This window comes from Scyliorhinus canicula, chromosome 28 (assembly GCF_902713615.1).
Source record: "Scyliorhinus canicula chromosome 28, sScyCan1.1, whole genome shotgun sequence".
NCBI classification, from domain to species: Eukaryota; Metazoa; Chordata; class Chondrichthyes; order Carcharhiniformes; family Scyliorhinidae; genus Scyliorhinus; species Scyliorhinus canicula.
This window is the reverse complement of record NC_052173.1, coordinates 3,177,647-3,198,186: the sequence shown is the minus strand read 5'-3', so window position 1 is coordinate 3,198,186 and position 20,540 is coordinate 3,177,647. Positions and strand designations below refer to the sequence as shown.

The 20,540-nt window shown below is 46.6% G+C and overlaps 2 protein-coding genes across 3 annotated transcripts in view; both read left to right on the top strand.

Moving 5' to 3' along the window:
• The window catches only part of pan2 (poly(A) specific ribonuclease subunit PAN2), a 186,947-nt gene extending 166,688 nt beyond the window's left edge, over positions 1–20,259 (top strand). Inside the window, exons 25-27 of one of the 2 annotated variants that reach the window (XR_005458974.1) lie at positions 11,059–11,291; positions 12,493–12,592; positions 20,207–20,259. The gene's annotated coding sequence lies outside the window, so the exon portion shown is untranslated. Of the gene's footprint in view, positions 1–11,058; positions 11,292–12,492; positions 12,593–20,206 lie in introns of those variants that run through there. The other variant, XR_005458973.1, reaches the window with a different exon arrangement.
• LOC119958080 (SAP domain containing ribonucleoprotein) overlaps positions 11,185–20,540 on the top strand; it is a 45,197-nt gene continuing 35,841 nt past the window's right edge. The window contains exons 1-3 of the mRNA XM_038786306.1: positions 11,185–11,223; positions 12,493–12,592; positions 20,207–20,253. Coding sequence (XP_038642234.1) covers positions 11,185–11,223; positions 12,493–12,592; positions 20,207–20,253 — 186 coding nt within the window. The remainder of the gene's footprint in view (positions 11,224–12,492; positions 12,593–20,206; positions 20,254–20,540) is intronic.

The following is a 20,540-nucleotide window of genomic DNA, read 5'->3' as shown; positions in this document are numbered from 1 at the left end:
TATCGGGCGGTAGGACCCGCACTGCTCCGGGCCCCTGCCCTTCTTCAAAATTAAGGATATTGAAGCCTGCGATAACGTAGGGGATGTTCCCCCTTCTCCCTCGCCTCAGTGATGCCCTTACCAACAGGGGTCCCAGATTCCTCGGGAACCCATCCGGGCCCAGGGGGAGGGATTCTCTCAGGGGCCGGGCCGGAGAATTGCCGCGACCGGTACGAATCGCGCTTGTAAGTGTAAACATGTGACAGGTTTGCACACACACCTTTATAAAAAGATAACAAGCAATAACGTATTTGGCCAGCTAGACCTTTCTGTTTCAGAGCTTGCCTGTCCACAATGTTCTGCTCGTTAAAATGAATGGACAAAACAAAGATTTGTGGGCAAGCGAGTGCAGCAGAACATTTCAATCACCCTGTCTGATGTTCATCCTTGAAAATTACTCGGTGACGATCCGCGAACCCAGATTGTCTGATGATCATCCCAATGAAGATTGGCAACTGGCAAGAGTCATGTGGAAGTGATATATGTTATCACATAACTCAGGTCATCACATTGTATGTCCATAAACAAAGCGAATGTGTAATGAACTCCAATTGGCTTTATTGGTTGGCCAATTGGAGTATGAGCTCCCTCAATGATAGCTCATTGAGGGGGGCCATATAATCACCTGTGTAGGCTTTGTGAGCCAGTCTTAAGTTGACTGGACTGCTAGCAGCACTGTTTGTAGCTGCTCCTGTAATATCGTTATTGTAAATAAATATTGGTGTGGTGACGGAACTCCTGCCTCCTGTGGATTACTACAGTGGCGACGAGGTAAACTAAGAATTTTGCGGATACCAGCTGCCGCACTCAGAGGGTAAGCCTTGTCATTTTTAAAATGCCGTTTTTTGGAAGGTTAGAGGCATTCAACCCGGCTATTGAGGACTGGTCCCAGTATGTGGAGAGAATGTGTTACTTCTTCCGGGCAAATGATATACTGACGGACGAAAGGAGACGGCTTATCCTGCTGTCGGCGTGCGGACCCTCAGCTTTCGCCATTATACGTAGTCTGACTTATCCCGATGCGCTGGACACGAAAACTTTCCAAGAAGTAACGGAACTGGTGAAAGAGCACTACGACCCAAAACCACCCCTCATTTTGTGTAGGTACAGATTCTACACAGCGAAGCGGGAAGACAGGGAGTCAGTCACGAATTTCTTGACCCGCCTGAGAAGGCTGGCGGAAAAATGTGAGTTCGGCCCGACGCTAAATGAAATGCTTCGGGACCGGTTAGCGTGTGGTATAAACAACCTCACAATACAGAAACGCGTGTTGGCGGAAACAGAGCTAGACTGCAGGCAGGCGTTACAGCTCGCACTGTCCCTATAAAAGGCAGCAAGTGGGGCGCAGGAACTACAGGGCACGCCAATGGAGGTAGATACCTGTGAGAGGGACTACCACAACGGGTCCTGCTACCAGATAGCCGCCCTCAGGAAAAACCTGAGGAATAGAGGGAAAAAGGAAAACCCCAAAACTGCCCCCAAGTCTGCCAGGACTAACTGGAGACAGAGGGAAGTACCGGCTGAGGCTCCCCCAACAGAGAAGGACTGTTTCTGGCACCAGACAGAGTGGGGTAACAGCGACAGAAACCCTAGAAGGAGGTGGCAAAAGAGGAATAGCAGGTGGGGACGCAGGGAAGTACACAACCTAGACGCCCCATCCTCCTCCGAAGGGGAACAATTATATAATATTGCAACGAAGAAAGCAGAACCCATTAGGATTACCCCACAGGTGAACGGGCGGCCGACAATAATGAAAATAGACACGGGTGCGGCCGTATCAGTAATGGGAGTGGCAGCATTTAGAAAAATCAAAGATGGACTCCAGCCACTAACCCTAACAAAAACATTGACGAAACTTAAAACCTACACGGGGGAACCCCTGGAAGTTCTAGGCACGACTCATGTACCCGTGGAATATGAGAAACAATTGCTCAGATTACCGTTGACGATAGTAGAGGGCTCCGGACCGAGCTTAATCGGACGGAACTGGCTGAAAGACCTAAAATTAGATTGGATGAAAATTTTCCAGAGTGGAAGCGGGCAGTTGAGTGGAGTACTCCAAAAATACCCGGAGGTCTTCCAGGAAGGTTTGGGGGAAATCATAGGCGCCAAAGCAACTTTGCACGTGGACCCAGAAGCCCTTCCGAAATTTTGTAAGGACAGGTCGGTACCTTTTGCATTAAGGAAGAAAGTAGATGACGAAATAGAAAGGTTACGGCACGACGGCATTATCAGACCAGTACAGTTCTCGGAATGGGCAGCGCCGGTGGTACCAATTTTGAAGCCAGACGGCTCGATACGTCTCTGTGGAGATTTCAAACAGACAGTAAACAAATACGCACTGCTGGACAAATACCCAATCCCGAAAATAGACGACCTATATGCCAAATTGGCAGGTGGGCTTTTGTTTACGAAACTGGACATGAGCCACACCTACCTGGACAAGGGCTCCCAGAAGTTTGCTACGATCAACACCCTGAAGGGCCTTTTTCGTTATACTAGGCTACCTTTCAGAGTGTCATCAGCCTGCGCTATATTCCAACGTACGATGGAAAATATTCTGCAGGGACTACCGCAGGTGGCGATTTATTTGGACGATGTCTTAATCACGGGTAGGACAAACAGGGAACACTTAAGGAACCTGGAGGAAGTGCTCAGGCATTTCGCAAAGGCAGGCGTACGGCTAAAAAGGGAAAAATGTGTTTTTCTGGCCCCACAAGTGACGTACCTGGGATATAAAGTAGACGAGTCAGGCTTACACCCATTAGAAGACAGAGTAAGGGCAATAAAAGAAGCCCCAGCTCCTACCACGGTCCAGGAGTTACGATCATTTCTAGGGTTGGTAACCTATTATGGAAAATTTATTGAAAATAGGGCGTCCATCCTAGAACCCCTCCACCAGCTACTAAAAAAGGGGCAAGAATGGAAATGGTCCGCCCGCCAAAACCGAGCATTTAGGGACATTAAGGAACAGCTGTCATCCGAAAATGTCCTAGAGCATTATGACCCAAGGAAGGAGTTGGTGGTCACTTGTGATGCATCCCCCTATGGGGTAGGAGCCATCTTAGCCCATAGAGGAAGGAATGGGGAAGAACGGCCAACAGCCTATGCTTCGAGGACGTTGGCGATGACTGAGAGGAAGTACGCCCAAATCGAGAAGGAAGGACTGGCGGTGATATTCGCAATAAAAAAATTTCACCAGTATCTGTACGGGCGGAAATTCACCATAGTGACGGACCATAAGCCATTATTAGGGTTATTAAAAGAAGACAAGTCAATACCCCCAATTGCATCAGCGAGAATCCAACGCTGGGCGTTGCTACTGGCGGTGTATAGATACGTTCTGGAGCACAGACCGGGAACGCGAGTAGCAAATGCAGATGCTTTGCGCAGACCTCCCCTCCCGGACACTCCGCCGCAAATACCAAAAGTAGAGGAGACAGTAATGACTCTAAATCTTTTGGACACCCTACCAGTTTTGCACTGGAGTGCTGAGCTTGTTGCATTTGAGTGCTACAGTGAGAGTTTGGTGACTGAGGGAGCATAAGGGTTCATTTTTATTTAAAGTCTAGTATTTCTTTTATTTAGTTAATTAACTTAAAAGTTGCTGTTTGGTCTATAAGAAGGTGAATTTTGAATCAGCTTTAAACAAGGTTCTATTTGTAGGTACTTGCAGCTGGAGCTTGTTAATTAGTTAATTGGATTAGGACAGTTTTCAGAGGCTAGAGTCGCAGTATAAATAGGAGCTAGTTACAGTGCAGACTTTGTTTGCACTGGAGTGCTGAGCTTGTTGCATTTGAGTGCTACAGTGAGAGTTTGGTGACTGAGGGAGGGCTGAACTTGGTGCATTTGAGTGCTACAGTGAGAGTTCGGTGACTGAGGGAGTTAGGTGAGGAGGGAGTAAGGTGATCCTTACATTTCATTTCCTATATTTATCAAAGAGCGTGAAGGGAGCCAGGAGTTTAGAGTACAGCTGACTGGAAGCAGAGTCGGAGGGCGGAGGTCCAGTTGGTCTACGGGGCAGCTAATTCTGTAAAGTAAGAGGGGATGGAGGCTAGGGCAGTTGCATGCTCCTCCTGTAGGATGTGGGTGGTGAGGGATACCACTGGTGTCCCTGCTGACTATACCTGCGGGAAGTGCACCCAACTCCAGCTCCTCAGAGACCGTGTTAGGGAACTGGAGCTGGAGCTGGATGAACTTTGGATCATCCAGGAGGCAGAGGGGGTTATCGAGAAGAGTTACAGGGAGGTAGCCACACCCAAGGTACTGGACAAGAGTAGCTGGGTTACAGTCAGGGGAAATAAAACTAACAGGCAGACAGTGCAGGGATCCCTCGTGGCCGTTCTCCTTCAAAACAAGTATACTGTTTTGGATGCTATTGGGGGGGATGACCTACAGGGGGAAGGCCCTAGCGGCCAGGTCTCTGGCACTGAGTCTGGCTCTGGGGCTCAGAAGGGAAGGGGGGAGCATAGAAAAGCAATAGTAATAGGAGATTCAATGGTTAGGGGAATAGATAGGAGATTCTGTGGTCGCGAGCGAGACCCCCGAAAGGTATGTTGCCTCCCGGGTGCCAGGGCCAGGGATGTCTCGGATCGTGTCTTCAGGATCCTGAAGGGGGAGGGTGAGCAGCCAGAAGTCGTGGTGCACATTGGTACCAACGACGTAGGTAGGACAAGGGGTGTGGAGGTAATAAACAAGTTTAGGGAGTTAGGCTGGAAGTTAAAGGCCAGGACAGACAGAGTTGTCATCTCTCGTTTGTTGCCGGTGCCACGTGATAGCGAGGCTAGGAATAGGGAGAGAGTGCAGTTGAACACGTGGCTGCAGGAATGGTGTAGGAGGGAGGGCTTCAGGTATTTGGATAATTGGAGCGCATTCTGGGGAAGGTGGGACCTGTACAAGCAGGACGGGTTGCATCTGAACCGGAGGGGCACCAATATCCTGGGGGGGAGGTTTTCTAGTACTCTTCAGGAGGGTTTAAACTAATTTGGCAGGGGAATGGGAACCGGATTTGTATTCCAGCAACTAAGGAAGCCGATATTCAGGACGCCAAAGCACGTAGTGATGCAGTGGGGAAGGTAACACTGACAAAGGAGCGTACTTGCAGGCAAGGAGATGGGTTGAAGTGTGTATACTTTAATGCAAGAAGCATCAGGAATAAGGTGGGTGAACTTAAGGCATTGATCGGTACTTGGGACTACGATGTGGTGGCCATCACGGAAACTTGGATAGAAGACGGGCAGAAATGGTTGTTGGAGGTCCCTGGCTATAGATGTTTCAACAAGATTAGGGAGGATGGTAAAAGAGGTGGGGGGGTGGCATTGTTAATTAGAGATAGTATAACAGCTGCAGAAAGGCAGTTAGAGAGGGATCTGCCTACTGAGGTAATATGGGTTCAAGTCAGAAATAGGAAAGGAGCAGTCGCCTTGTTGGGAGTGTTCTATAGGCCCCCCAATAGCAGCAGAGATGTGGAGGAACAGATTGGGAAACAGATTTTGGAAAGGTGCAGAAGTCACAGGGTAGTAGTCATGGGTGACTTCAACTTCCCAAACATTGAGTGGAAACTCTTTAGATCAAATAGTTTGGATGGGGTAGTGTTTGTGCAGTGTGTCCAGAAAGCTTTTCTAACACAGTATGTAGATTATCCGACCAGAGGGGAGGCCATATTGGATTTGGTACTTGGTAATGAACCAGGGCAGGTGATAGATTTGTTAGTGGGGGAGCATTTTGGAGGTAGTGACCACAATTCTGTGACTTTCACTTTAGTAATGGAGAGGGATAGGTGTGTGCAACAGGGCAAGGTTTACAATTGGGGGAAGGGTAAATACGATGCTGTCAGACAAGAACTGAAGTGCTTAAGTTGGGAACATAGGCTGTCAGGGAAGGACACAAGTGAAATGTGGAACTTTTTCAAGGAACAGGTACTGTGTGTTTTTGATATGTATGTTCCTGTCAGGCAGGGAAGAGATGGTCGAGTGAGGGAACCATGGTTGGCAAGAGAGGTTGAATGTCTTGTTAAGAGGAAGAAGGAGACTTATGTAAGGCTGAGGAAACAAGGTTCAGACAGGGCGCTGGAGGGATACAAGATAGCCAGGAGGGAACTGAAGAAAGGGATTAGGAGAGCTAAGAGAGGGCATGAAAAATCTTTGGCGGGTAGGATCATGGAAAACCCCAAGGCCTTTTACACATATGTGAGAAATATGAGAATGACTAGAGCAAGGGTAGGTCCGATCAAGGACAGTAGCGGGAGGTTGTGTATTGAGTCTGAAGAGATAGGAGAGGTTTTGAACAAGTATTTTCCTTCAGTATTTACAAACGAGAGGGGTCATATTGTTGGAGAGGACAGTGTGAAACAGACTGGTAAGCTCGAGGAGATACTTGTTAGGAAGGAAGATGTGTTGGGCATTTTGAAAAACTTGAGGATAGACAAGTCCCCCGGGCCTGACGGGATATATCCAAGGGAGGCAAGAAATGAAATTGCAGAGCCGTTGGCAATGATCTGTTCGTCCTCGCTGTCAACAGGGGTGGTACCAGAGGATTGGAGAGTGGCGAATGTCGTGCCCCTGTTCAAAAAAAGGGAATCGGGATAACCCTGGGAATTACAGGCCAGTTAGTCTTACTTCGGTGGAAGGCAAAGTAATGGAAAGGGTACTGAGGGATAGTATTTCTGAGCATCTGGAAAGACACTGCTTGATTAGGGATAGTCAGCACGGATTTGTGAGGGGTAGGTCTTGCCTTACAAGTCTTATTGAATTCTTTGAGGAGGTGACCAAGCATGTGGATGAAGGTAAAGCAGTGGATGTGGTGTACATGGATTTTAGCAAGGCATTTGATAAGGTTCCCCATGGTAGGCTTATGCAGAAAGTAAGAACAGTAAGAAATCTTACAACACCAGGTTAAAGTCCAACAGGTTTGTTTCAAACACGAGCTTTCGGAGCGCAGCTCCTTCCTCAGGTGAGGAAGGAGCTGCGTTCCGAAAGCTCGTGTCTGAAACAAACCTGTTGGACTTTAACCTGGTGTTGTAAGACTTCTTACTGTGCTCACCCCAGTCCAACGCCGGCATCTCCACATCAGAAAGTAAGGAGGCATGGGATAGTGGGAAATTTGGCCAGTTGGATAACAAACTGGCTAACCGATAGAAGACAGAGAGTGGTGGTGGATGGCAAATATTCAGCCTGGAGCCCAGTTACCAGTGGCATACCACAGGGATCAGTTCTGGGTCCTCTGCTGTTTGTGATTTTCATTAAAGACTTGGATGAGGGAGTTGAAGGGTGGGCCAGTTAATTTGCAGATGATACGAAGATTGGTGGAGTTGTGGATAGTGAGGAGGGCTGTTGTCGGCTTCAAAGAGACATAGATAGGATGCAGAGCTGGGCTGAGAAGTGGCAGATGGAGTTTAACCCTGACAAGTGTGAGGTTGTCCATTTTGGAAGGACAAATATGAATGCGGAATACAGGGTTAACGGTAGGGTTCTTGGCAATGTGGAGGAGCAGAGAGATCTTGGGGTCTATGTTCATAGATCTTTGAAAGTTGCCACTCAAGTGGATAGAGCTGTGAAGAAGGCCTATGGTGTGCTAGCGTTCATTAGCAGAGGGATTGAATTTAAGAGTCGTGAGGTGATGATGCAGCTGTACAAAACCTTGGTCAGGCCACATTTGGAGTACTGTGTGCAGTTCTGGTGGCCTCATTTTAGGAAGGATGTGGAAGCTTTGGAAAAGGTGCAAAGGAGATTTACCAGGATGTTGCCTGGAATGGAGAGTAGGTCTTACGAGGAAAGGTTGAGGGTGCTAGGCCTTTTCTCATTAGAACGGAGAAGGATGAGGGGCGACTTGATAGAGGTTTATAAGATGATTAGGGGAATAGATAGAGTAGACAGTCAGAGACTTTTTCCCCGGGTGGAACAAACCATTACAAGGGGACATAAATTTAAGATAAATGGTGGAAGATATAGAGGGGATGTCAGAGGTAGGTTCTTTACCCAGATAGTAGTGGGGGCATGGAATGCACTGCCTGTGGAAGTAGTTGAGTCGGAAACATTAGGGACCTTCAAGCGGCTATTGGATAGGTACTTGGATTAGGGTAGAATAATGGAGTGTAGGTTAATTTCTTCTTAAGGGCAGCACGGTAGCATTGTGGAGAGCACAATTGCTTCACAGTTCCAGGGTCCCAAGTTCGATTTCGACTTGGGTCACTGTCTGTGTGGAGTCTGCACATCCTCCCCGTGTGTGCGTGGGTTTCCTCCGGGTACTCCGGTTTCCTCCCACAGTCCAAAGATGTGCAGGTTGGGTGGATTGGCCATGATAAATTGCCCTTCGTGTCCAAAATTCTATGATTAACCTCGGATAAAAGTTCGGCACAACATCGTGGGCCGAAGGGCCTGTTCTGTGCTGTATTTCTCTCTCTCTAGACGCACAACATATTCGGTTGTGGACGCAAAAAGACCCAGGGCGCGATTCTCCCAAACAGGGAGAAATCGTAAGGCTGGCGTCAAAAACGGGCGGGTTTGACGCCAGCCTCCCCCTCCCCGACCGGGAACCGATTCTGGTCCCCGGTCGGGGCTAGCATGCCGCGGCCGTGAACTCCGGCATCGCGGGCTTAACGAATTTCGTTAAGCCCGCTTGCCAGAGTTTGCGACGGCTGACGCGTCACATGACATCAGCCGCGCATGCGCGGATTGGAAGACTCCAACCCGCGCATGCGCGGATGACGTCATCGCGCATTTGCGCGAAACCCGCGCATGCGCGCGCCGGGATGCCCCTCAGCCGCCCCGCGAATTGATACAGCGGGGCGGCGGAAGAACAAAGAGTGCGCGGGAATCGGACCCGCTGCCCGCGATCAGTGCCCACCGATCGCGGGCCCATGGCACCCTTGGCACGGCCGTGGTACTGCCGTGCCAATCAGTGCCATGGTTGCCAAGATCCGAACTTTACAGCCGTTTTTACGAACGGCCAGACCAGGTGTGTTTGCCGTTCGTAAAAACGGCCGTAAAGGGCTTGGACTTCGGCCCATCGGCCAGCTGAGAATCGCTGCTCGCCGTAAAAAAACGGCGGCAGCGATTCGTGTCGGGAGTTGGGCGTGGGGGGGGGGGAGAATAGCGGGAGGGCGTCAAACTAGCGTGGCCGTAAAAATTTACGACCCCCGCACCATCGTGAGTGCGGAGAATTGCGCCCCCAGTTTTAGCCAAGATGAAGCATTTACTGCTAACAGGGGAACTGGAAAGACCAGTGGAGCCCCAGATGCACCCATACTGGAGCAGAAGGGACCAAATAAACGTAGAAGACGGTATCCTATTATGGGGAGCCCGGGTAATCTTCCCAGCCCAGGGCCGTCAGGCAATCTTAACTGAGTTACATCACGGACACCCAGGGGTGTCTAAAATGAAGATGCTAGCTCGAAGCTACTTTTGGTGGCCAGGTTTGGACACAGACATAGCAGCCTTGGTACGTCGGTGCCAGGAGTGCCAACAAGGGCAAAGAGTGCCACCAGCGGCGCCATTGCACCCGTGGGAATGGCCAGGCAGACCGTGGACCCGCCTGCATATTGACCACGCCGGCCCTTTCATGGGCTCAATGTTTTTGGTGATAGTGGACGGCCATTCCAAATGGTTGAACGTCCACCGGGTAAACACGGCAAGCACAGCATCGACAATTGAAAAGCTCAGGGCCTCGTTTGCAACACATGGACTTCCGGAGGTATTGGTGTCGGACAACGGAACGGCATTCACAAGTGGGGAATTTGGAAAATTCCTGAAGGAAAATGGAGTCCGTCACATCAAAACGGCCCCTTACCATCCAGCGACCAACGGCCTGGCAGAGAAAGCGGTCCAGACACTTAAAGCGGGACTCAAGAAGCAGCCGGCAGCGTCAATGGACACAAAGCTCTCCCGCTGGCTGTTTGATTACAGGACCACACCGCATTCCACAACGGGCATACCGCCGGCTGAACTCTTAATGGGAAGGCGGCTGCGAACGAGGCTGAGTCTCCTTTTCCCAAATTTAACGGGGAAAGTGGAGAAACAACAGGAGGCCCAACGCAGGGGGCATGATAATAGTCAGCAGCAGAGACATTTCCAGGTGGGGGCACCGGTTTGGGTCAAGAATTATGGGAATGGACCAACGTGGGTCAAAGGCACGGTAGAGTCCCAAACAGGGCCCATATCCTATGAGGTTTCAATAGGAGGTAAGGTGCTGAAGAAACACCTAGACCAAATAAGGCAGGCGAAGCAGGACCGCCTCAAGCTGGGATAGCCCAGACGGAAAGGATACCCACACCCCAGCCCCGAGCAATTTCTCCAGACCCCGTCATCCAGTCGTCAAAGTCGGAGATGGACACGCTCGACGAGGCCGCCGCAACACCTCTCCCCACGGAGGAGGAAGAACAACTTCCAAGGAGGTCGTCAAGGAAAAGACGGGCACCTATAAGCTCCACCCCGCCCACTTCGGAGAACGACCCGGCGGACGACACAGAGGTGACAGACCCAGACATGAGGAGCAGGAAGAAGCTCAGAGGAATGCCAGCTGGCAGGAATTCCTTGGACCTTGAGGGGGAGGAGTGTAATGAACTCCAATTGGCTTTATTGGTTGGCCAGTTGGAGTATGAGCTCCCTCAATGATAGCTCATTGAGGGGGGCCATATAATCACCTGTGTAGGCTTTGTGAGCCAGTCTTAAGTTGACTAGACTGCTAGCAGCACTGTTTGTAGCTGCTCCTGTAATATCATTATTGTAAATAAATATTAGTGTGGTGACGGAACTCCTGCCTCCTGTGGATTACTACAGAATGATAAAATACAAAGTTAGCATTATTTCATGGTGAGAGGGCAATACATCTTTACATAAGTTTCTGCCGCTAATCTAAAACAGCTTCAGACTGTTGCCACATGACCAAAATTCTGTCCAATTTTAAAATTCCAATCCTGCTGTTATTTGTCCTTAAATGTTGGGCAATGTTATACTAGGCCTTTGCCCTATTTTCTTCCCCATATAATTTATTTATCCATCTCCCCTCCCCCCTCCCTCTCAGGTCCCCATAGCAACAGGAGATTGAGCTGACACCGCCTCTTCCGAGCCAATGGCGAGGCGGCTTGCTGAGTAGTGAGTAAGGAGGTTGTCTATTGGACGCGCCGCGAGCGGGGAAGAGCCTGGCAAGATGGCGGACAGGACGGCGGTGGATATCAGCAAATTGAAGGTAAAGAGAGTCGGAGGGATGGCGGCATGGCGGGAGCGGTGTCCGCGGTCAGGGTGAAGGCTTTCTGAGTGAGTGACTCCCCTGCGCTTCAGCTTCTCCATTCCCATTCCCTCCCGCCAATTCTCTGCAGACTCGCCGGCTGGATTTTTTTCTCTCTGGGTCTGAAAGGTGGGGGTTGTCCCCCCCCCCCCCCCCGGCTGCTGTTCTAAAATGCCCTGAATCTTTGAAGCAACTTAATTGTGCGGGAAATATTCCGAGTGCCGCATTGTGAGAAACACATGGTTTCCACAATGGCCGAGTGGCTGAGTGCACCATCCAGGGAAGCCACACGCCACTTTCGAGCAGGAAGCTGCCCCCTGCTCTGTGCCCTGTTATTTGGTGTGGGTTTGGGCTGCCCCACTGGACACGACACTACAGCTATTCCAAAATTATTCCCCGAACAGGCAGACAAAACAATGCAAACAAACCCTTTTGGTATTGTAAATGGAGGGGATGGTACAAGAGCACAGATAAGCATATGTAAGCCATTGGTTAATCCACAGCTAAAGGACTGCAGTTTAGAATGCCCATTTAAAATAAAACGTTGAAGCTATAGAGTTGATGTCGATACAGGGATAGGAAATTTTATGATGTGGGGCTGTCTCAGCGGGAGCAGAGAAGTTGAGGCAATTTTGTTTGAGGTTTTTAAAATTAAGAGCGGCCCCCAACAGTATGAGTAGAAAAGATATTACCTTGTGGTTATGCAGTTGGTGGTGAGTCATCAATTTTAAACTCTCGAACGAGTAGGGAAGTTAGAAATTTCTTTCGAGTCAAGAGTACAGAATGCTTAGCTTTGGGAGTGGTTGAGGCAGAGACCATTGGGTTGGGGGGGGGGGGGGGGGGGGCGGGGGGAAGTTGCATGAACATCTTAAGGAGAGGAATTTAGGGAGTGGATTAATTTTGGATTTCTTTTGGGAGAAGGGTGCTGGGAATCTTTTTGGATTGACGCATGGCTATGGGAAGGGAGCACATGGTTTTGGATTGATCTCCATACAATCCCTAACCCCATCTAACCTGTACATCTTTGGACTGTGGGAAGAAACCGGGGAGAGCGAGCAAACTCCACGCAGTCACCCATGGCCGGAATTGAACCTGGGTGTTGCGAGGCAAACGTGCTAACCATTGTGCCACAGTACTACCCTCTTGTCAAGATCTAGCACAAACCTGAATGATTTGCTGCCTTTCCTGTAAACCTCTGTGGTCTGACTCTCTGTTTTCATTGTGTTTTAGTTGACTGAACTGAGACAAGAGTGTGCTTCAAGAGAGCTGGATACTAAAGGAAACAAGCAGGATCTCATCCAAAGACTGCAGGCTTACCTGGAAGAACATGGTAAAATCATGACTGCTATATAATTCCAAACAATATTTTTAAAATACATATTAATCCATGAGTTTGTGCATAATTATGATTTTTTGTTATTCAAAGTATGTTGAACTTGCAAAGCATCAATCTTTGAGTCCGATGTTAGAAGGCATTACATTGAATTTCAAATCATTGGCTAATCTCTGAATGAAAGGGAATCTTCATTGCAGGTAGTAGTCTTGGGGCCAGTTGATCAAAGTGCTTGAGTTGCATCCTTCAAGGTTATAATGTCATTTTATTTCCAGTTGTGGCTATTTTTCTGTTGGAATTCTGTATTAATTTAGTGGTTTTCTATTCTGTGTAATTTCAAACAGTATGATTAAATGAATGGTTACTATTTTTCCTTCAATAGGAATATAGGTGCAGGAGTGAGCCATTCAAGCAGATTGTGGCTGATCATCTACCTCTATGCCATTTCCCTCCACTATCCCCTTATCCCTTTATGTCAGTTGTAACCAGAAATCTGTCGATTTCTGCCTTGGACATGCTCAATAATTCTGTGGTAGAGAATTCCAAAGATTACCACCCTCTTTCAGTTATCTTTTAACTACAATGTATATCCTGTTCTGTTTTGTGCACTTGGTCCTCTTTCTAGGTCAGGTTTGCTGAACATAATGGTTATTTTATCGTGAATGCAGAAGAAGTAAATCTATTTCAAAATGTTCCATGGAAGTAAAGCAAACTGTCAAACAAGTGAACGGCAAATGTAGGACTTCACACTAATGATCAACATTAGACATGAAAATGAAAATAGCTTATTGTCACGAGTAGGCCTCAATGAAGTTATTGTGAAAAGCCCCTAGTCGCCACATTCCGGCACCTGTTCGGGGAGGCCGGTACAGGAATCGAACCGTGCTGCTGGCCTGCTTGGTCTGCTTTAAAAGCCAGCGATTTAGCCCAGTGAGCTAAAACAGCCCCTATGGACTTTCACTTAGGAGAGAGACGGAAAAAGTGCTGAAATTATTTGTGGGATGCTTTGCCAGGACTGTAGATGTTTAAATGAGTGTGAAATGGGCCAAAAGGTTTTCTTTTACTGTATTTATCTTGTTGTGTGTCCTTGTACTGAGCTGCCAGGGATTTTGGGTTAGACTGCAATTCTTGCAGCCCACCTCTGTTGAAAGTGACCACTTTAGAGGAGTGGGGTTGAGAAAAGAATACTTTGGTTTAATTTTTAGTTTTCTCGATGTGAATTTTTACTGTGTATTTTATCGGCACATTAGATTCATGTAAAATGCTGGTTCCAGATTATTGTTAGAATTAAATTGCTGTGTTCACAATTCATGGTTTCAAGCAATATCATAAGAACTAGGAGCAGGAGTATGCCATCTGGCCCCTCGAGCCTGCTCCGCCATTCAATGAGATCATGGCTGATCTTTGTGGACTCAGCTTCACTTTCCGGCCCGAACACCATAACCCTTAATCCCTTTATTCTTCAAAAAACTATCTATCTTTATCTTAAAAACATTTAATGAAGGAGCCTCTACTGCTTCATCATAGATAGATAGAATTTACAGTGCAGAAGGAGGCCATTTGGCCCATCGAGTCTGCACCGGCTCTTGGAAAGAGCACCCTACCCAAGGTCAACACCTCCACCCTATCCCCATAACCCAGTAACCACACCCAATACTAAGGGCAATTTTGGACACTTAAGGGCAATTTATCATGGCCAATCCACCTAACCTGCACATCTTTGGACAGTGGGAGGAAACCGGAGCACCCGGAGGAAACCCACGCACATACAGGGAGGATGTGCAGACTCCGCACAGACAGTGACCCAAGCCGGAATTGACCCCTGGAGCTGTGAAGCAATTGTGATGTCCACAATGCAAGGAAATCCATAGATTCACAACCCTTTGGGTGAAGAAGTTCCTCCGAAACTCAGTCCTAAATCTACTTCCCCTTATTTTGAGGCTATGTCCCCGAGTTCTGCTTTCACCCGCCAGTGGAAACAACCTGCCCGCATCTATCCTATCTATTCCCTTCATAATTTATATGTTTCTATAAGATCCCCACTCATCCTTCTAAATTCCAACGAGTACAGTCCCAGTCTACTCAACCTCACCTCGTATTCCAACCCCTTCAACTCTGGGATTAACCTAGTGAATCTCCTCTGCACACCCTCCAGTGCCAGTAAGTCCTTTCTCAAGTAAGGAGACCAAACTGACAATACTCCAGGTGTGGCCTCACTAACACCTTATACAACTGCAACATAACCTCCCTCGTCTTAAACTCCATCCCTCTAGCAATGAAGGACAAAATTCCATTTGCCTCAATCACCTGTTGCACCTGTAAACGAACTTTTTGCGACTCATGCACTAGCACACCCAGGTCTTTCTGCACAGCAGCATGTTTTAATATTTTATCATTTAAATAATAATCGTGTTTGCTGTTATTTCAACCAAAATGGATAACCTCACATTTGTCAACATTGTATTCCATCTGCCACACCCTAGCCCATTCACTTAACCTATCCAAATCCCTCTGCAAACTTCCAGTATCCTCTGCACTTTACACTTACCACTCATCTTAGTGTCGTCTGCAAACTTGGACACGTTGCCCTTGGTCCCCAACTCCAAATCACCTATGTAAATTGTGGGCCCAACACTGATCCCTGAGGGACACCACTAGCTACTGATTGCCAACCAGAGAAACACCCATAAATCCCCAATCTTTGCTTTCTATTAATTAACCAATCCTCTATCCATGCTACTACTTTACCCTTAATGCCATGCATCTTTATCTTATGCACTCTGGGATGCATTCCATCAGGGCCAGGAGACTTGTCTACCTTGAGCCCTATTAGCTTGCCCATTACTCCCTCCTTAGTGATAACAATCCTCTCGAGGTCCTCACCTGTCATAGCCTAATTTCTATCAGTCACTGGCATGTTATTTGTGTCTTCCACTGTGAAGACCGACCCAAAAAACCTGTTCAGTTCCTCAGCCATTTCCTCATGTCCCATTATTAAAACTCCCTTCTCATCCTCTAAAGGACCAATATTTACCTTAGCCACTCTTTTTTTGTTTTATATATTTGTAGAAACTTTTACTATCTGTTTTTATATTCTGAGCCAGTTTGCTCTCATAATCTATCTTACTCTTTATAGCTTTTTAGTAGCTTTCTGTTGCCCCCTAAAGATTTCCCAGTCCTCTAGTCTCCCACTAATCTTTGCCACTTTGTATGCTTTTTCCTCCAATTTGATACTCTCCCTTATTTCCTTAGATATCCACAGTCGATTTTCCCTCTTTCTACCGTCCTTTTTTGTTGGTATAAACCTTTTGCTGAGCACTGTGAAAATCGCTTAGAAGGTTCTCCACTGTTCCTCAACTGTTGCACCATAAAGTCTATGCTCCCAGTCTCCCACTCTTCTCTCATCCCATTGTAATCTCCTTTGTTTAAGCACAAAACACGAGTATTTGATTTTACCTTCTCGCCCTCGATCTGTATTTTAAATTCCACCATATTGTGATCGCTCCTTCCGAGAGGATCCCTAACTGTGAGATCATGAATCAATCCTGTCTCATTACACAGGACAAGATCTAGGACCGCTTGTTCCCTCGTAGGTTCCATAGGGGCAGCACGGTAGCATTGCAGGGGCAGCACGGTAGCATTGTGGATAGCACAATCGCTTCACAGCTCCAGGGTCCCAGGTTCGATTCTGGCTTGGGTCACTGTCTGTGCGGAGTCTGCACATCCTCCCCGTGTGTGCGTGGGTTTCCTCCGGGTGCTCCGGTTTCCTCCTACAGTCCAAAGATGTGAAGGTTAGGTGGATTGGCCATGATAAATTGCCCTTAGTGTCCAAAATTGCCCTTGGTGTTGGGCGGGGTTACTGGGTTATGGGGATAGGGTGGAGTTGTTGACCTTGGGTAGGGTGCTCTTTCCAAGAGCCGGTGCAGACTCGATGGGCTGAATGGCCTCCTTCTGCACTGTAAATTCTATGATTACATACTGTTCTAGGAAACTATCGCGGATACATTCTATAAACTCTTCATCAAGGCTGCCTTGACCAACCTCGTTAAACCTATCGACATGTAGATTAAAATCCCCCATGATAACTGCTGTACCATTTCTACATGCATCAGTTATTTCTTTGTTTATTGCCTGCCCCACCATAATGTTACTATTTGGTGGCCTATAGACGACTCCTATCAGTGACTTTCACCTTGCTTTACTGATTTCCACCCAAATGGATTCAACATTATCCTCCATAGCACCGATGTCATCCCTTACTATTGCCCGGATGTCATCCATAAATAACAGAACTACACCACCTTCCTTACCATCCACTCTGTCCTTCCGAATAGTTTGATACCCTCGGATATTTAACTCCCAGTCTTGACCATCCTTTAACCATGTTTCAGTAATGGCCACTAAATCATAGTCATTCACGATGATTTGCGCCATCAACTCATTAACCTTATTCCGAATACTACGAGCATTCGGGTAAAGTACACTTATGTTGGCTTTTTTAACTCTGTTTTGAATCTTAACACCTCGATCAGTAACCTCTCCAAAGTGATATTTCCTTTTAACTTTTCTCCTAATTTTCCTTGTCGTTGACCCCATATCTTCATGTAACAACCTGCTGCGTTGCTTACCATTAATGTTTTTACTTCCTGTTTTATACCTTTTAGTATTACTGGGCCTATTCACTGAGCTCCCCTCAGTCACTGTACCTTGTACTGTCGCCCTTTTTGATTTTTAACTATGGCTTCTCTACCTTACACTTTCCCCCTTACTGCCTTTTGCTTCTGTCCCTGTTTTACTACCTTCCAACTTCCTGCATCGGTTCTCATCCTATCTATCCTGACATTCCTACTCTGACTAGCTCGTGGCACTGGTAGCAATCCTGAGATTACTACCTTTTGAGGTCCTACTTTACTATTTTTTACCTATATCTTGGTGCCTATGTGCACCAGGACAGCTGGCTGTTCACCCTCTCTTCCTCTCTCTCTTCCCCCCCCCCCCCCCCCCCCCCCCCCCCCCCCACCCCCAAAAGAATGTCCTGCAGTCGCTCCGAGACATCCTTGACCCTTGCACCAGGGAGGCAACATACCATCCTGGAGTCTCGATTGCGTCCGCAGAACCGCCTGTCTATTCCCCTTACGATTGAGTCCCCTATCACTATAGCCCTGCAGTTGCTGCAGATGCTGAAATAAAACCGAAAATGCTACAAATACCTGGCAGGTCAGGCAGCATTTGTGGAGTGAGAAACCGAACTAACATTTCGGGTCGATGACCGTTGACACAGAATTGGTGGTGCCTGAGTATTTCCAGCATTTTCTGTTTTTATTCCTTTTTGCTGAATCCTGTGTGCTCATCAGGTATTTTTTTTTTTTTCTTACCTAAAATCTGAACTTTGCTCCATTCCCAAGGGTTTCATTGGTATAGCAAAGAATGGAAAGGAATACTATAAATGCATTAACCGGTTTTCTTTCAAACCATGACATACCTGTGGATTTGTTTGTATTGATGATGGAAAAGATGACGGCTCTGCTAACCAGCCATTAAGTAGTATCTCGATCATAAAACATCTAGGGGATGAATACTTAAAACATTCAAAGTAGTTATTTTCAGAATAAGCTTCCTCTTTAATCAGGGACCTTATTCTGCAGAATCAATACATAATTGTGCCCTCATTTGTCTGTTTTGCTTTTCAAAAGAACCATAGAACAAATATTTGTGTGGAAGTTCAAATTCAATCACATTGTGATTGGTATCTTGAGTTATAAATCCATTTTTATCCGTAAAAGAAAACGACTAGTCTACTAATTTAATATAGACGTCTAATAGAATTGCTGTCCCTTTTTACTAATGTTCTTAAACTTAATCCTAATCAGCCAATTTTTTTTTTAAAGCAGCAAGCCAGAAAAGGTTAGAATTAGCTCCTCTCTTTGAATGTTACTGTTTAAATTATGTCTTGATATTGGGGTACCGATGTTTAGGTTTTACTCATTCCACCAGTGTTTTTCTCAATTAACATTGGTTCATAATATTTTGTGGTGCTTTAGCTTTGTGTTTTTTCTTCCCAGACTGTTTGGGCACTAACCTTTTCCAGGCCATATACTTGTACTGTCTTTCAGTTGACTCTTATCTAAATTAGTGGGGTGGGTGGGGAGCAAGTAAATCAAAGGGATATTAAAATTAATTATTATAGACTGAGGTCCTGATGTGGAGATTCTATTTTAAAACTATACGGCCAAGTGCATTTTTTAAAAACCCAATTCTTTTTTTTTTCCAATTAAGGGGCAATTTAATGTGGCCAATCCACCTGCACACCTTTGGGTTGTGGGAGTGACCCACACAGACACTGGGAGAATGTGCAAACTCCACATGGACAGTGACCTGGGGCTGGGATTAGACCCGGGTCCTCGGCGCCGTGAGGCAGCATTGCTAAACACTGCCGCTGTGGCAAGTGCATTTTAATATCTGCATGCGTTTAGGGGTGTTTTGTAACTGCACAAGATGTTTTGTGCTCAGTAACACTTAGTAGGTGTGCTTTGAATTGCTTTCATTTACAATATGGCACTTCATTTACCCCCTCCCCCAAAGTTAATGTTTGGATACCCAGTGACATGTGTTTACCCGGTTGAACCTGCATATCAGGAGGAACCCAGGTTTTGTCTTCAATCTACCGATATAAGTGATCTCAGCTAGATAAGAGTTGGGTATTGCAACAGAAGCACTGGAAACTCTCAGGTCGGATAGCATCATTGGAGAGAAGAGAAAAGTAACATTTTGAGGACTAGTGTCTTCGGCACCTCTGGGTCAGAAAATAAAATTGACCTTGTTCCTGAGTGTTCGTCGAGCTCTGCATTTGTTTGGATGTTGAGTTAGGAAAGGATCAGGCTTGGCTGTGATGTCTCCTTTTGGTTTATTAGCCCAATGAGATTGATCACATGAATAATGGGCGAGTGGATAGGATCATGAAATGTGACCATTGTTGATGCCTTGAAGGGGAGGGAGGCTTGTAGAGCAGATGATTAATGGAAAAAAACATGGATCTGCATGGAAGTTTTTTTTAAATTTAGATTACCCAATTATTTTTTCCAATTAAGGGGCAATTTAGCATGGCCAATCCACCTACTCTGTACATTTTTGGGTTGTGGGGGCGAAACCCACGCAGACATGGGGAGAATGTGCAAACTCCACACGGACAGTGACCCAGAGCCGGGATCGAACCTGGGACCTCAGCGCCATGAGGCGGTTGTGCTAACCACTAGGCCACCGTGCTGCCCTTGCATGGAAAATTTAACATTGCACTCTGAAACATAGGCATGCTGTACATGTTATTCAAGGGATGCGATATACTTCATGCCATCGCTTTCTGTACTGGAGGGCAAGGACTTTTAATGTGAACTCTTAATATAATCACTTTTCTGAACCCCCTTGGGGAAATTGTATTGTACTTTGCTTCCGTCTATTTTTGTCACTGTTCTAGTAATTTACTAAGCAGGGCCTCTAGTAGAGTAACAACTGAAATTCATAGATAAATCATTGTTAGATACAAGTCCTTGCTCCTTTGTTGCAGTTCCAAATTAGTTTTGAGGTCCAGTATCAATCCACTCATTTGTTTTACAGCTGAGGAAGAAGTGAATGAAGAGGATGTTCTAGCTGAAGATACAGAGGTAGAATTCTTCATGTTGCTTTTCTAGAATTTTTTAACGTCATCAGAAATATATGGTTGTCATAGCTGGGTGAACATGCTTCTGAGATTCTGCCAAAGTCACTCAATTCACTGGCAGTATTCACAGTGAAGATGACATTTCTGCACTTATGGCCAATGCACATTGTAATTTCACATGCTATGCAGTCTGTTTCATTTTTTCTCTAATAAGTTTTGGTTTTCTTTTAGTTTAGTTTATTTTTATTTATTTTTTAAAAATATAAATTTAGAGTACCCAACTGTTTTTTT